This window comes from Rhinoderma darwinii, chromosome 3, assembly GCF_050947455.1.
Source record: "Rhinoderma darwinii isolate aRhiDar2 chromosome 3, aRhiDar2.hap1, whole genome shotgun sequence".
NCBI lineage: Eukaryota > Metazoa > Chordata > Amphibia > Anura > Rhinodermatidae > Rhinoderma > Rhinoderma darwinii.
Window position 1 is genome coordinate 357,682,307 of NC_134689.1, and position 16,525 is coordinate 357,698,831.

The 16,525-nt window shown below is 41.1% G+C and overlaps 1 protein-coding gene across 1 annotated transcript in view; it reads left to right on the forward strand.

Moving 5' to 3' along the window:
- The window catches only part of PROM2 (prominin 2), a 57,835-nt gene that overhangs the window by 22,158 nt on the left and 19,152 nt on the right, over nt 1–16,525 (forward strand). Inside the window, exons 5-13 of the mRNA XM_075855345.1 lie at nt 3,760–3,823; nt 9,390–9,479; nt 10,539–10,738; nt 10,924–10,998; nt 12,232–12,295; nt 12,392–12,551; nt 13,773–13,925; nt 15,190–15,313; nt 15,416–15,507. Of these exons, the coding sequence (XP_075711460.1) occupies nt 3,760–3,823; nt 9,390–9,479; nt 10,539–10,738; nt 10,924–10,998; nt 12,232–12,295; nt 12,392–12,551; nt 13,773–13,925; nt 15,190–15,313; nt 15,416–15,507 (1,022 nt within the window). The remainder of the gene's footprint in view (nt 1–3,759; nt 3,824–9,389; nt 9,480–10,538; nt 10,739–10,923; nt 10,999–12,231; nt 12,296–12,391; nt 12,552–13,772; nt 13,926–15,189; nt 15,314–15,415; nt 15,508–16,525) is intronic.

Consider the following 16,525-nt stretch of genomic DNA (forward strand, 5'->3'; position numbering starts at 1 on the left):
CCATTTGGGTTCTTCATGTATTAGACAGAGCAGAGAACAGCTACAAAGAGTGTCTCTCGCTCTGGAAGACCCAGCATGTCTGTGTATTACATGGACAGCTCTTTAATTTCAATTAAAACTGCATAATGCATAATTTCCCCTGTGGTGGCGCTGCAGGGAAATTGAACACTTGCAATCTGGTATATCTAGATTATACAGCAGATTGCTGGGGAAACCAGCAGTAGAGCAACCTGTGATTGGCTTATTGTTAGGAAAGCCTTCTAAAGGGGGTTTACACTGGGCGATTATCGTGTAGACGATCTGCGCTGACGACAACGATAATATTTTCATCTGCTGATCGTATCGTCTTAAAAAATTAAAAGATTATTGTTGTCGGAAGCACATCTTCCTGTGTAAACAGGGAGACGCGCTGCCGACACGATAATAATGTATGGGCACGAGCGATCGGAGTAACGACCGCTCGTCCCCATCCATAGCTCCGTGTGCTAGAAGCAAACGAGCGCTGATCGACGATGTCTCGTTGATCGACGCTCGCTGCAGCGGCCGAATGTTGCCCTGTGTAAAAGGGCCTTAACAAACAAAGATTGGCCAAAGTGGACACCCCTTTAAATTAAATTTAAAAAGGCTAAATGTCCTAGTCATGCTTGAATTTACTCAAATCCGGTGTACTCCTCTAGGGAACCATTGCTACATCGAAGCTCTTATTTTTCTTTATGTCTGATTTTTCCCATATGTCTTATCCGTACATGCTGTCTGTGGAGAGGATATGCACGTTGCATGTATGTACAATATGTTTATATCCAGCCTCTATGGATAATGCTAAGTAAGCAAACAATGCCCTTCTGCAGACACATTTCCCAAAAGAAACCCAATTCTGTCAGTCTGGATAAGACTATGTTCACACCTGTATCGTGCGTTTCCGTTGTTCTACTCCGTCAGAGGAGCAGAAAAAGGGAAAACCGGAGGTGACGGTTCCGTTGCACCATGGAGGCCGACAGAACTTTAATGGATTCGAGGTGTCCGTGGTTTTACCGGAAACAATATCGCAGCTAATCTCAGGCAGGATCTGTGATAGAGCCTCCAAAACAAATGTGAACCAGGCCTTAGAATGTGTAATAACTACATTGATTCTTTTCTTTTAGCCTTTTTTTTGCAGATATAGCAGAGCTGAATTTGTCATTTGACTCCATGGGACAATTTACCAACAGTGCTATGTAAAAGCACTAAAAAGACAGATTGATGCATTATAACTCCACACTCAGCTCTGCTACATGTGATAAACTCAAAACTAATCTAGCTGTATTCATTCCCACAGAATAATTTACTGTTTATCGTGTACTAGTATATTGCCATATATGACTGATATAAGGGAAGAACTTATCTCTAACTAGTTATATATAATGTACACTGTTGAGCTTATTTCTCTGCTAAAGATAACGTTTTTCTCTAGGTTACATTATTTAGAGGCAATGGATTGTGGGTGGAAAATGCTTCAAATGCAGGATTATGTTGGCTTCTGTATTCATATGTATGAGTATGGCCTTTATATTACTGGATATGCATCTTTAACAAAAACCTCTTTCTGAGCACTGATAAATTGAGGTCACTCTCCTTTAAACACTAAAATGTGGTTTCTGCTGCCTATGAAAGAATGTAGAGATAATACTTTAATTATGACAAATCTGTCTGGGAATGACGGGCGAAACGACTGAACAATAGAAGATGGTCATGAACACAACCATTTTTACATTTACAGATTAACCTCATAAGATTAAGGAAACACAGTGATTCTTATCCAATATTATATAGGACTGCACTCGCCCCAATGTCAAAAGCATTGCATCACTTGTTACACCCTTCATTGTCCGCTGGTTAAAAAGAGACACAGGTGTTTGGAGTACAACCTTCAATGTTAACAAATTCCGGGAGAGTTAGGTTCTATGCACACGACCTCGCCCGTAATTACGACCTCTAACTACGGGCAAGAATGGCCGCGGGCAGCGGGCTGTTTTTACTGGCCGTGTTCTCATTATAAAGTATAGGAGCACGGTCCGTAAAATAAGAAATTAGGACATGTCCTATTTTTTTCCGCCGGTTTCTACGGCACGGACACCCTCCCGTAGACATACGGGAAGGTGTCCGTCGGCCATAGAAATGAATGGGCCAGTAATTACAGGTGATTTTATGGTCGTGTGCATGGGGCCTTATCCTGAATGTTCTATTTCTGAAGTCAAATACCCAAATTTTTGGTGCATAGGTCATCAGTTGTCCGGTAGTAGAAAACCTTTTGATCCCCCTTAGGCTCCACACCCCGTGTGCAACTGCTACCCCTGAACTCCTTACAGCTAAGCCCCTGTCTTGTGGAATTCATTATCAGATCATTTCTAGATATTAATAGTCCCCAATGGGAAACATTACTAGTCTCCTGTATGAAATGTAATAAATCAGATCAGGAGTGGTCAATCTTTTTCAATATGGGATCTATTGTTTTGTGGAGCAGCATTGGGTGATCTACCAGGGGACCAGGGACAAGTACAGTATACGTGGCGCATGGAGGATGCTGCTGTAATTTTTTACGAATGACCCTTGGTCCACATCAATGTCTTCTTCTCATTCTTCTTCTCTGCCCAGCTCTGGGCTAGAGCATATATCAGCTGTCACAGAGTGTGGGACCCAACAGCAGCTTATAGTACTAGTTGAGGTTCATCTATGAGCATATCACTAGAAAAGGCTGGATGTAGACACACTGAAACGCAACCCCATAAGGAGTTCATTTTCCCCTTTGTGTGTTGAAACCAGTAGGAAAATAGCCTGGAGGCCTAAGGACTACTACCTAACTACTGCTCCCCGCTGTAAGGTCTACTGGTGGATCACAAACTACTATTTGGCCACCACTGAACTTGATGTTTTTGCTTTTACTTTTTTTGTTTGTTAGTGTAGACATCTATAATATGTCTCAAGTATTATGAGGAGTTATTAAACATTCCTAAGAAATACTACTTTGCTAAAACGTTAAATAAGTAAAACGAATGGGCTTCTTTGTCTTCACTCATGTCAGATGCAGTGAGTATTATTACGTTTCCACAGTGAAGATAAAAAAATGCTCTATTAAGGACCATAAAAAAACTTATTGGCACATTAGATGTTGTTTTGTGGTTTATTGTATTAGTAAGTGTGCATCATCCACACACCCTAGCTAATGGATTTCCAAGTTCTAATAAGCATGCCAGGCCATTCTTGTAAGGTGTATCAATTCAATTAGATCTGCCTGGCAACCTCAAGGTACCATTACCTGTATGACTGTCAGATGGCACGAGAAAGAAGGAAATTTGTTTCTTTCCAGGAAAGAGTGCTATTAAATGCTGTTGTGTATCATAATGGCGGTGGATTTTCCGTAGATTGAAGATAATACGAAGCATACAGTAGGCGGTGGATTTGCCGTAGATTGAAGATAATAGGAAGCATACAGTAGGCGGTGGATTTGCCGTAGATTGAAGATAATAGGAAGCATACAGTAGGCGGTGGATTTGCCGTGGATTGAAGATAATAGGAAGCATACAGTAGGCGGTGGATTTGCCATAGATTGAAGATAATAGGAAGTATACAGTAGGCGGTGGATTTGCCGTAGATTGAAGATAATAGGAAGTATACAGTAGGCGGTGGATTTGCCATAGATTGAAGATAATAGGAAGTATACAGTACGGTACGTATTAAAATAGGAAATTATAAACATCATGTAAATGTTTCTCTTTATTTCAGGCCATTGATAAACTGGTTTCAGAATATTCAATCCCAAAATCAAGAGTGTTTGCTGATTTAAAGAGTAAGTAAAAAAAAAATTATCTATAAAATACATGTAAACTAATAATAATGACCACTCCACACACACCAACACATACACGCCACCGCCACCGCCACCACCACCAAAATGTCATTATATCCGAAATGCAATTATATTCACAAACATACATAGAAGATAGAAGCCCACAGTAAAGTGAAAATGAGGCCCAACCACATGGAATTGGTTTGCTCACAAGATTCATGGTCTTGCGTTGTGTTACACAGCCTACCACAGTATTTGTGGCTCTGAGTTGGCCTGGTAATAAAACACCACATCTGAAGAGACAACAACACTTAGAAAAAGGGTAATCCAGCAGATAAGCCCCATTCCCCATGGGCCCCTTACCAGCTCTTTGGAAGCTTCCTTTGGTCATGCACCACCCCTTATGCCCTGCACTACACCTAACACAGTTTATCAGTTCTGCCCTGAATGTTCCTTTAAAGGGAATCTGTCAACACATTCATGCTGCCCTAATCTCTGCTTGATTGACAGTTTTTTCCCCGATATACAAATAGCTGAGCAGCAGCGCTTTGTAGTAAAACATGGTTTAGTATAATCAGGGGACCTGTCACTATATCATGCTGCTGCCTCAGGTTAGGGCAGCATGAACGCGCAGTCAGGTTCCTTTTATGTAATCGTACCACTAAGCATTGAAGTGCCCAGGGAATCAGCCTCTTTTTCTTGACCCTATCCCCTGCCTTTTTTTTTTCTTAAATTAGATAAACGTCGTGGGGTCCCCCCACATTTTCATAACTAGCCAGATACAACATAGCAGCAGCAGGCTAGCATTACCAGGGTGGGAAGGGCTACTGTTTTTGGCCTTTCCCAGCCTAAAAATACCTGCCTGCGACCGCCCTAGTACCCGGCCGTCATTACAGATGGTCGGGCACTGGATCATACTCGGCTCTTCCTGGTACCTCTGGTGACAGTGGGTATCGGGTTAACAATGGGGGTTAGTGTTAGCTTTTTCACTGGCTAACACCAAGCCTCGCCTTAGTAATGGGTGTTGTCAATCAGCCTGTGGTCATTACTAAGACGGTAGTAATAAAGTTTAAAAAATACAAGGACATAGACAAAATATTTTATTGAAATAAAAAACCCACACACAACCCTCATTAACCATTTTATTGAGAATAAAAAAGCAGTAATGGAAGTAGTCCTCGAATCCGACGTAGTCCAACGGCCGAACCTGTAAAAAAACACAAATACACCCAAAAAATTAGTAACACATACAAAAGCAAAGCAATTCTTATACTTACGTTTCCTGGATCCAGCGCTGGAGCCGCAATATCAGGGAGCTGGGCCCTATATCTAATCCTATCATGTGTGATACTGTCTACTGAGCCACTGTATCTAATCCTATCCATAGCTATAGGGTCGTAGTGCTATAAATATTCTGTCTCAAATATATATATATATATATATATATATATATATATACACACACACACACGCACATGCATACACGCACACACATATATATCTAAGTCTATCATGTGTGATACTGTCTGCTGGACCATGTATCTAAGCCTATCATGTGTGAGACTGTCTGCTGGGGCCATGTATCTAAGCCTATCATGTATGATACAGTCTGCTGAGACAAGGTGGGTATGTGGGACTACCTACAGGGGATTGCATGGCACTGTCTACAAGGGGGTTGTATGTCAAGGGGACTGTGTATGGAACCATATAGGGGGTGCGTGACACTATATACAGGGGGCATTGTGTGGGGAACCCTCTTCAGGTGTCTTTGATTAGAGCCCCGAGACATACCGGTAACTTTGCTTGGGGCCCCAGAAATCCAAAATTTGCCCCTGAGGGCTAGTACAAGGATACTTACTTCAGGGGTCCTGTGTCTAAGGCTACATTCACACGAGTGTGACAGATTTACGTGCGTAAATCTGCCTGTGTGCGTTGCGTTTTGCATCCGTGTGCTTTGCGCGTAGCATGTGTTTTTCACGGACTTGCAAGCACTTTTTGTTTTCAGTGTAATTGATGCGTGAAACACAGACAGCACTCGGATGTTGTCCGTGTGCTGTCCGTGGTATTCACGCACACATTGACTTCAGTGGCCGACTAGGTGCGTGAAATACACTAATATAGGACATGCAGTGAGTTTTAGGCAACGGACACTTGCTGCGTGAAAACTCACGCATGTGTGAATAGCCCCTTTGAAATTAATGGGTCCGTGTGCTGTGCGTTATTTCAACGCACAGCCCACGGACGAGATTCACACTCATCTGAATGATCCCTAAGTCTATCATGTGTGATACTGTCTGCTGGGGCCATGTATCTAAGCCTATCATGTGTGATACTGTCTGCTGGGGCCATGTATCTAAGCCTATCATGTGTGATACTGTCTGCTGGGGCCATGTATCTAAGCCTATCATGTGTGATACTGTCTGCTGGGGCCATGTATCTAAGCCTATCATGTGTGATACTGTCTGCTGGGGCCATGTATCTAAGCCTATCATGTGTGATACTGTCTGCTGAGACAATGCATCCAATTCTATTCAGCGGTGCAGTTATAGAAGACTTAGTCTTAGGGTATGTTCACACGGCTTAGCAAAATACGTCTAAAATTACGGAGCTGTTTTCGCCTGGAAAAAGCTCCTGATTTTCAGATGTTTTTTAACAACTCACGTTTTTCACGGCGCATTTTACGGACGTTATTGGAGCTGTTTTTCAATGGAGTCAATGAAAAACGCCTCCAAAAACGTCCCAAGTGTCCTGCACTTCTTTTGACGAGCTGTCATTTTATGCGCCGTATTTTGACAGCGACGAGTAAACTTAAGGCTTGTGGGGACAGAACACCGTAAAACCCATTGAAAGCAATAGGCAGGTGTTTGTAGGCGTATTAGGGGCGATTTTTTCAGGCGTAATTTGAGGCGTAAAACGTCCGAATTACGTCTGAAAACACTGCGTGTGAACATACCCTTATAGATATGCTATCTCCGATATATAAGTAAAAAAATATATATTTTTCCGGGGGGGGGGGGGGGGGGTAAATACATGTCTCAGAGCTTGTGCCCCTGATCTTTTAAGACCCTAGCAACGCCCCTGGATACAACATCATTCAATTCAGCGAGCACATGAGACTTGTGACACATCCAAGGAAAATAAATATAAAAAATACTCACACATCACATAATGAAGCCAAAAGAGAACAATCAAAGTATTTAGGAGAAGCAGTAAGTAAAAGTTGCAGAGCAGGATACATATGTCAGTATATTAAAGAGCATTTCCATCTAAAATATAAATCACAATATCTGCAAGCCCTTGGGTCGTCCTCTACTGTCAAGTTGTTAAAATTCTATTCAGCCTTTTATTTTAGTTATGTGTTTCTTCCCGTGTTGGCTGAAAGAAGCCATTAACGTTCCCATAGGGGTTGTCAACCATCTTTCTGAGACTCCTCAAGGGCATATCTGCCTAGGTACGCAGTGCTACATCCCCTGACCCCTCATTTTTGGGATTACAGCAGCCTGTATTCTGTTGACAAGTTCTACAGGGCAAGTTTCTTGAATTCGAATTCCTCGCAATCCTGAGGGTTATTAAAAGATCGCTCCTGATTAGAATGTGAGCAATTCCAATTACAATACTGTGTTAGGGAATTGCTCATTGTTTTAAACGTCACTGCTATTAAAGAACTGATATACACATACAGGGCAGGCCTTAGGTTGAATGGTGTCCTGTGCAGTCATTTTTATTGAAGCTCAGTCTTCTGGTGCATCATGTAGCGTCCGTAACATACAATTATACCAGTGGCGTAACTTAAATGGATTCGGTCCGCCATTTTGTTCCCCCAAACTGCTGACAGAGCTAGATAGGTGATGTGTAAACTAGTCTAAACATATCTACAATATATTGATGTTCATAGTAGAAGTAAAACCAAGAAAAATAAGGTATTAGTCTGTCACGCACTGTGATGCCAAGTGTCTGCTGGGTGTTCCTTAACCAGTTTAATGCCCTGAGCTATCTGCAGTCAACCCTCCCAAGCCTCTACCCTCTGCTCTTGAGTGCCGGCTGTAGTGGTCCCCTGAATAGCAACTCATATGACGCTGGGGACTAGCACAGCCGTCGCTCAAGGCCCAGGACACTTCATTGGTTAAGGAATGCCCAGGGGACACTTGACATCACGGCGCGTTTGTTATAAAAACTTATTTTTCTCGGTTATGCTACTACTATGTAAATCTACATACTGTAGCTGTAGGTATGCTTAAACTGGTTTCTACGTCACCTATCTAGCACTGTTAACAGTTTGGGGGTAGGGGTTCAAAACTGCTGACAGACTCCCTTTAAGGATCCTGGATCCCAATGCAAAATATCTAATAGGGCCTCCCAAATACCATTTATAATAGTAGTGTGGCAGGGGGACTTAAGCATCCGTTTAACGTATTTATCACCCATAGACTACAATGGTATCCGTTTAAAGTATACGTTATGAATTCTATTAAAAAGCCCATGACGTATACGTTAAACATATGCCTGTGACATATGCCATACAGTGGTATACGACGCGGTATATGTTTTTTTTTACGGGATTTCATTGTATTCAATAGTGTAGTCTACTACGCCATTTAATTCCTTTAAAAAAACCGGGAGCTTTCCTGACCGTACACGCTACACGTAGGGTAAGAACGTGTAAAAAAAATGAATAAACCAGTCAATAAACTAGGGACTGCAGCCGCATACTGTGCAGTGGCCTTTCAGTGGGTTTGGGTATGAAGTGTGGAATTGGGAGCGAGAGCATAAGGGCCAGCGGGACCAATGATGCGCTGGACGCACACACCTAAGGCTGACCCTGAATACATCAATCCCATGCACTAGGAGATTGCAGGTAGTTGTTAGCACACTCTTTATACAACGGACTAGACTGGCATTGTTGAGTTGCATGCACCTTAGAGGTTGTCCAGAATTAGAAAAAAAAGGTCTGCTTCTTTTCTAGAAACAGCGCCACCCTTGTCTATAGACTTTGTCTGATATTGCAGCTCATCCTTATTCAAGTGAATTGTGCTGATCTGCAGTACCAGACAAAGACCATGGACAAGAGTGGTGCTGTTTCTGAAAAAAATAAGGAGTTGATCCATTTTACTTCATTGTGGGAACACCTTTATTTGCCCAATTGGCTAGTTGGTTGATATGACATACGCTACACGGCTTTTTTTTACATGCCTAATTCATTTTCAGGTAAGCCAATATTAGTAAGTAAGCTACTTATTGATGTTCGTAATTTATTTTAGTGCAGCTTTTTCATTCTTCGGAGGTTCCTTGCTCCAGTGTTCATTTGAAGCAAGCTATTGAATGAAGTGTTCAGTATTTTGTGAGCTTCTAACAGCTCTGCGCTTTGTAAAGAACAATTGTTCCAATAAATGGAATCACCCGCTATAAATGTTTTACTTATCTCTAGTTCTGATGCAGCAATTACCCACTTGTAAGCGGGATCACAGACGCTGATCTGTATGGTTTTCAAGTCTCCAACTCATGATATATGTTAGACCAGAACGGGTGAGATCTGAATATGTTCTTCTCTTACATTGTGTCTTCATAGGCTTCAGTCCAGCTGTGAATAACACTGTGAATGCCAAGCTGAATAATGAGATTCGCCCTCTCCTTGAAGAGGCGTTTAAGACGGCAAGAGGTAAATGCACCATGCACCCACCATTCATCACTTCATAGTAATGGTATGTACTACGTACATGCCAGAGGTAGGCAAATAATTGGTCATATTGAGACTGTGGCACATCATGGGTGTAAGAGACCCACTAAATCTAGAAGATATATAGACAATAAAGGGATTGTACAGGATTTAAAAAAATGGACTCCTTTTTTTTTATATAGAAACAGCACCACTCCTGTTCTGAGCTGCGACACCGGACTCAGCCCATGAACAAGAGTGGCGCTGTTTTGGGAATAAAAAGCAGAGACGTTTTTCCATTAATGTCTAAGTTTAAATCTATGAAAATGTTACAGATTTTTTTCAAATGTGAGGCATTTTACAAAATAAGGCCTAGATAGAAATGTGGACACGTGTAGATAAAGACATGGTACCGCACAGTCTCCTTTACTCTTCACCCCCCAGCTCAGGGCCGATGCCTTTTACTGGTGGCCTGAGTAACCTAAGACAGACTGGTTACTATGGAACTGCTCCCTGACAGCCCTATATAAAAGCTTGTTAACCGGTAGTGTCCTTAAAAAACGTACAGATGTAGCACATCTAGTCCAGATCTAACAGAGAAGAATATTAATTGTATCACAGGAAAGTGTGTTTTTTACAAGATTTGTTTACTTTACATGCTGGGACAGATTTCACCAGGGGTGTTACCGGGTTGGCATGTGGATGTTACGAAATGTAAATTATAAGAATAGGAACAGTGAGTATTAAATAACTTGACTGGGTTGTCAGAATGATCAGGCACTATACCTGAGACTTGCCCAAATATTTGCCTGCTTACTTTTAGCACCAAGACTTGGATCGACATTGTGACTTGAATGCTCAGTCATGTTTATGGATATCTAAAACATTACTAAGGCTCATAGCCATGGAGAAAGCAATTTGTTTCCAACATTACAGTTGCTGCTATAGAGTATGAATATTGTATCAGATATATCTAACAATTCTAATACAGTCCTTAAATTCAAGGTAATCCGTTTAATAACAGACATGTTTAAAGTTTTTGCTCTCGTGTATTCTACTCAGACCTGGAAATGGCAGCTCAAATAGTGGTGGATGTCAACGTGACTCTGATGGACCTGCAGAGAAAAGAAGTGGATCTTATAGCGGCACTCAGTAGTCACAGAGATACTCTACTCAAAGTGTTATCGGACCCAAACTGTGAAAACTGCAAAGATGCTGCCGATATTGTACAAAGTGTGCAGCTGGACCCGAACCAAAGCCAGGTGTGAACATCTTGTTATCTAGAAGCTTCTGTCAGATAGAAGATAGATAGATAGATAGATAGATAGATAGATAGATAGATAGATAGATAGATAGATAGATAGATAGATAGATAGATAGATAGATAGATAGATAGATAGATAGATAGATAGATTTTATTTCTACTGATATGTGTTTTATATTTTAGATTCCTTCTATCGGCGAATTTGTGGATAAATTAGTCAATGTGAGAAAAATAAACCTAACTGGGATTTTCCAGAAGGTAATTCTATTTTTTTTAACATACCATAGTAACATTCTAAATTCCAGATCATTACAGGGGTTGTCTAATTTGGACAATCCCTGTTTGCTAGAAGGGTCACCTGACCATAATCAATCAACTGAAAATTGTGGGGGATCTCGGCAACAAGATTTCAGTTAGCCTGCAGCGCCATCACAGAGGAAATTAAGCATTACACAGTGTCCATTGAAATCAATGGGCTGTCCATTTAATGTGCAGATGTGTTGGGTCCTCCAGAGCAGGAGGCTCTTTGTAGTCGCTTCCACGCTAACTAATAGATGAGAGTGCAGAATCGGGGATCTCTTTCTATGAAACTCAATGTTCCCCAATATTGTTTTTGAAAATTAGTTTTCAGACAACCCCTTCAGGACATATTAGCTGTGTAATTTGTGGGCAATGGGTCCATAAGTTAATCAGGCTATGTTCACACTTGCGTCGGAGCCTTCATCACTAATTCCGGCATGTATGCAGCACTTTTCTTACCATCAAAACAGACACCAAATACAGAACCGATTCTAAGTCAATGTGGTCCATCAAGCACTATTGGTATCTGTCAGATAATGGATCCGGCACTGCGTGGTGGCTTGCTTTATACAGTAAATGGAAGTCCTGACGCAGATGTGAACAGAGTCTTACTAGTACATACAATAGATCCTTTTTTAATGTAAAAGTTCTTGCCACCTTGTGGACTTTACTAGACCTTAGTAAATACCTTGCTAATGCTTTTACCACATATTGAGCTGGTTTTCATCTATATTCACTTACAACCTTCTCATTGGATTTTATACTTCATTATTGGTTGAGTAGTAAGATTTCCAATGTGTTAATGGATTAAACTCCCATACTGCTGGCATCTACATTAACCAAGAAGTGTTCTTCTATGTCTAATTGCATTTCTTAAAATAAGCGACTTGTGTATTTTGTGTTCTTCATAAAACAAACCCATCCAGGCCCGTAACAGCAAATGATTTCTTCAAAATGTGTGTATTCAATATTTTTTCGCTTTTTATTTTATCCCTGTGGTGTCTTCCTATGAAGTTGTGCCTCTACTGTTCTTCACATTGCAGTCTTATGAGCCTTCTATTTTCGTTCTTCTTGCTGCTTGTGTCATTTTGTCATTCCAGTTCTTTCATCTTCCTCCCAGGCCCTGACTGCTTTCCTCATCCCTCCTCCTCACTGACTTTGTCATTAGTTCCTATTCTTTTATCCTCTCAGGCACTTCAAGCACTCAATGATCTGCCAAAACTCGTGAGCAAGCAGACTTCCAAAAGTATTAGTGGTGAGTTGTAAACCCAAAGGGCTTAAAGGAGCCTCGTGTTTTTATGTATAGTATAATGTCCTAAACACCCCATTGCTGCTTCTTCTCTAATTCCAGATATTACATTTGCCTTGAATAAGACAGAACAAGAAATTATATCCTATGCAGGCAAAATTCCCATTCTCCAATATATCAAACCTATAGATAAAGCAGTTCTTAACTTTGAAGAAAAGACCAGCGTCTATGGTCATGAAGTGGAACGCTATGAGTATTACAGGTAAATATAAATGGTACATAGATGTAAAGACCAGTCACCTACATTGAGGGGGTTACATTATTCATAAGATGACATAACTGCTGGGGTCCCCACCCCACCAATTCAACGAAGGGTTATGACATGTGTGATCACTCTCCATTGAAGTGACTTGGTGAGTTATAGTACATTTCAGAGCCCTCATTTTAATGGGATGTGAAGGCCCCTGTATATCCACTTCTCCATATATACCTAAAATGGCGAAAAGAACATTTGCATTTTTTAAGATTACTGTGGGGAGCCAGCTGCTGTACCTTATTCAGATGTCTTAAAAGTATTTTTTTGAGTTTACTCCAGGTACTCTTGTCTCACACCAAAAACAAAAACAAAAACATCCCAATTGGTCTGTTGAATTCCTATGAAATGCGCCCCTAGACCCTCCAACTTGCCAATTACCATAAATACTGCAGAGAAAAGAACTTTTACTATTTATCAAATAGATGTAGGATGGAATAATGTAAGTAGGAGAGAGAAAGGTAAATATACTCAAATGTAACCCTCTTTTATGGTAGATCAGATTGCCCGCTGTATAGCTATAGGGGGCACAAAGGCCTCTCTGCCGCATAAGAGCACATACTGTAGTGCTGTACATGGTGACTTCATAGTTAGGGGGAGACCCTGGCATTTTCTGACAAACTAATTTTCCCATGAGCGTCAATTGTTCTAATTTGATACCTGAATTTTGGGGATTTAAATTGAACCCTCAGCAAATATAGTAATAACTTGTTGGAAGCCTAATCAGATTGGGACATCATAAAATTATCCTTGTTTGACATTAATTTATGTCTACCTGGAAGCAAGAGAATAAAAACGTTTTGCCTTCAGTAAACTTGAAATAGTTTTTATAAATTAGCCCCTAATATCCAACGACCGATACCATATCCTGTCCATGTATTGAACTAACATCTTAAAAGAACAGTTTGTGTGAAAATACTACACTGTGTTATACATAGTGCAGGACTTGAGGGGGCGGTGCATGACACAGGGATTCTCTCAGGGCTGTTCTTAAAATCTGTGTCATTCACCGCCCCTCATTGATTTAATATATAAAACACGAAATGTGCAAATCTAATGTGTGGAAGTTTTCTGCTGACATAACTTGAAATGTATCGTAACCTCCATCAGTTCACCGCTGGGTGTATGATTCCACCATATTATACATTTCCACCATTTCTGAATCTACAGGTGGGTAGTAGGAGTTGTTCTGTGCTGCGTCCTTCTCCTGATATGTCTCTCCACTGTGCTGGGGCTACTTTTTGGAGTTTGGGGCCTCTACCTATTGCGAGATCCTGTGAACAGCAGACAGAGGAGAAGGGATGGAGTTGGATTCCTCTTAATGTAAGTCATTTAGGATGGTAGATTATAAAACTGAAGCTGCAAATGTCATTCACACAAATGTATGTAAATCTTCCTGGAGTTTCAGAAGATGGAGATATATGACTTAAAGTAATGGTCCTGGGGACAGACATATTTTTGGTCTTCTGATCAGTAATGACTTTGAAGAACACTACAGAGTACCACTCCACAGCCTTTGATGACTATTGACAGGGAACAATAGACAACGTTGATTTATAGGGGTCTCCACCACTCTGAATACCTACCCTGATGTCACTGCACAAACTTTGGTATTAGTTGGGCACGGTGTGGCACTCTTACGTGTTCACTGTATTGTGGTAAATTTAGGTACATAGTTATTGTTTTATTTGGCCAGTATTACTATCTAATGGGAGGGGGGCATAAACATATTTGCCCAGGAGTGTCTACAGGACTTGATCTAAAGGTCCTATTACACCGGCTGATAATCGGCCGATGCAGTGATCGCTGATCAACGAGACATCGTTGATCGGCGCTCGTTTGCTCCTGTCACACGGAGCTATGGATGGGTATGAGCAGTCGTTACTCCGATCGCTCATCCCCATACGTTATTATCATGTCGGCAGCACACCCTGATTACACAGGGAAATGTGCTGCCGACAACGATAATATCTAACTTTTTTAAATGATACGATCAGCAGATGATCGAGCGTTTGCTCGTTCATCTGCTGATCTCTGCCCTATTTACACAAGGCAATTATTGGCAACGAGCGTTCTATGAATGCTTGTCTGCCTGATAATCACCCAGTGTAAACCCCCCTTAACGCTGAACATTGCCAAGGAGATATTTATATATACAGTATGGCATTGAGGGTTATAATTACCTAGTAATGAATGATGTGTAATTGAGAAAGGTTGAACTTCATGAACCTGTGTCTACTTTCAACCTACGTATCTATGTAACTGAGATAACTCTATGCACTGTGTACTGATCTGGGGCAATAATGTGGAAATGGGTATAAGAACAAGAGCATATGTACAAATAACATGTCATATTGTAAAGATGGGTGCGATAGCTAACTATGCAAGTCAATGAGTTTAGATATTATGGCCTTCTTAACCCACAATGTTACATTCATTTATATTACTGTGCTATGATTGCTTTCAAAGTATAGAAAAACAGTTCATACATATATATATATATATATATATATATATATATATATAATACTCAAAACTAAACAATTATCCTGAAAAGCTGGCAATCTAATACACGTTTCTATTGCAGTGAGATATATCTCTCCCTTCTATTTTCTTGGTTGCTCATCCTTTTTGTGTTCATCACCTTCCTGATTGGAGGAAATATACAGACCCTTGTGTGCAATCACTGGACCAATGGGGATATTTATAAGGTGAGTAAACAGAAGGAAAAAAAAAAACACTCCTAAATTTAAAGTGAGAACATGATCATTTTTTTTTTTTAATATTATGCCATTTTGTTTCATTATATTCAGTTCCTGGATGACCCAAACAATCTACCTCAGAACATCAACTTGAAAAGACAACTTGGGCTCAGAGAAAATTCCAACATTACTGACATGTATAAGTGAGTATCATGCACTCATTTTGTTAAGGATTTGCCAGGCACAGCTTCTGTATCTACGCCCATAGGTAATCAGTCTGCACCTGCTTCTATGTCGGTGAGATTGACTCCATCTTCCACCACTCAGGATGGCAGGCTTGGTAGTGGGAGAGCCTATCACAGCCTGGCCAGACGGAGCTAACTCCAGCCCTCTGTCTATTTATACCTGCCTTTCCTTTTCCTCCTTGCTTGTGATTCTTCTCTTGTGGTTTCCTGGCCCTGCTGCAGCTTCTTGATCTATTTGACCCTGCTTCATATTGACCCTGGCTTACTGACTACTCTCCTGCTCTGTGTTTGGTACCTCGTACACTCCTGGTTTGACTCGGCTTGTTCACTACTCTCCTGCTCTGCGTTTGGTACTTCGTACACTCCTGGTTTGACTCGGCTCGTTCACCACTCTTGTTGCTCACGGTGTTGCCATGGGCAACTGCCCCTTTTCCCTTGCTTCTGTGTACCCTTGTCTGTTTGTCTGTCGTGCACTTATTGAGCGTAGGGACCGTCGCCCAGTTGTACCCCGTCGCCTAGGGCGGGTCGTTGCAAGTAGGCATTGACTGAGTGGCGGGTAGATTAGGGCTCACTTGTCTGTTTCCTTACCCCCATCATTACACATTTGTTTCCTAGTTATTTATTATCTGGTTTTGGATTGTTCATAGATATTCACATATGCTTTGGACAATCCACTTTTTTAGAATCTTTCAATTATATTAAGCTGATCACAGAGTGTACCGTTGCTGGGATTCTCAGCGATTAGCTGTAATCTGTGAGGGAACACAGCAGCACGTGTTCGATATCCCTGCAGCACTTCCACAGGAGAAATTAAGCATTGCATGCAATGGGCTAGCTGTGTACAGCATGAATTTGCTGAGTCCTTCAGAGTAATAGATGTTCTTTGTAGTCACTCTTCACTCTAGCTAATAGATTTGGGTCCTGAATGAGGGGATAGAGTCTTAAATTTCTCTAAATTTAGAGTCTTAAAAGACTT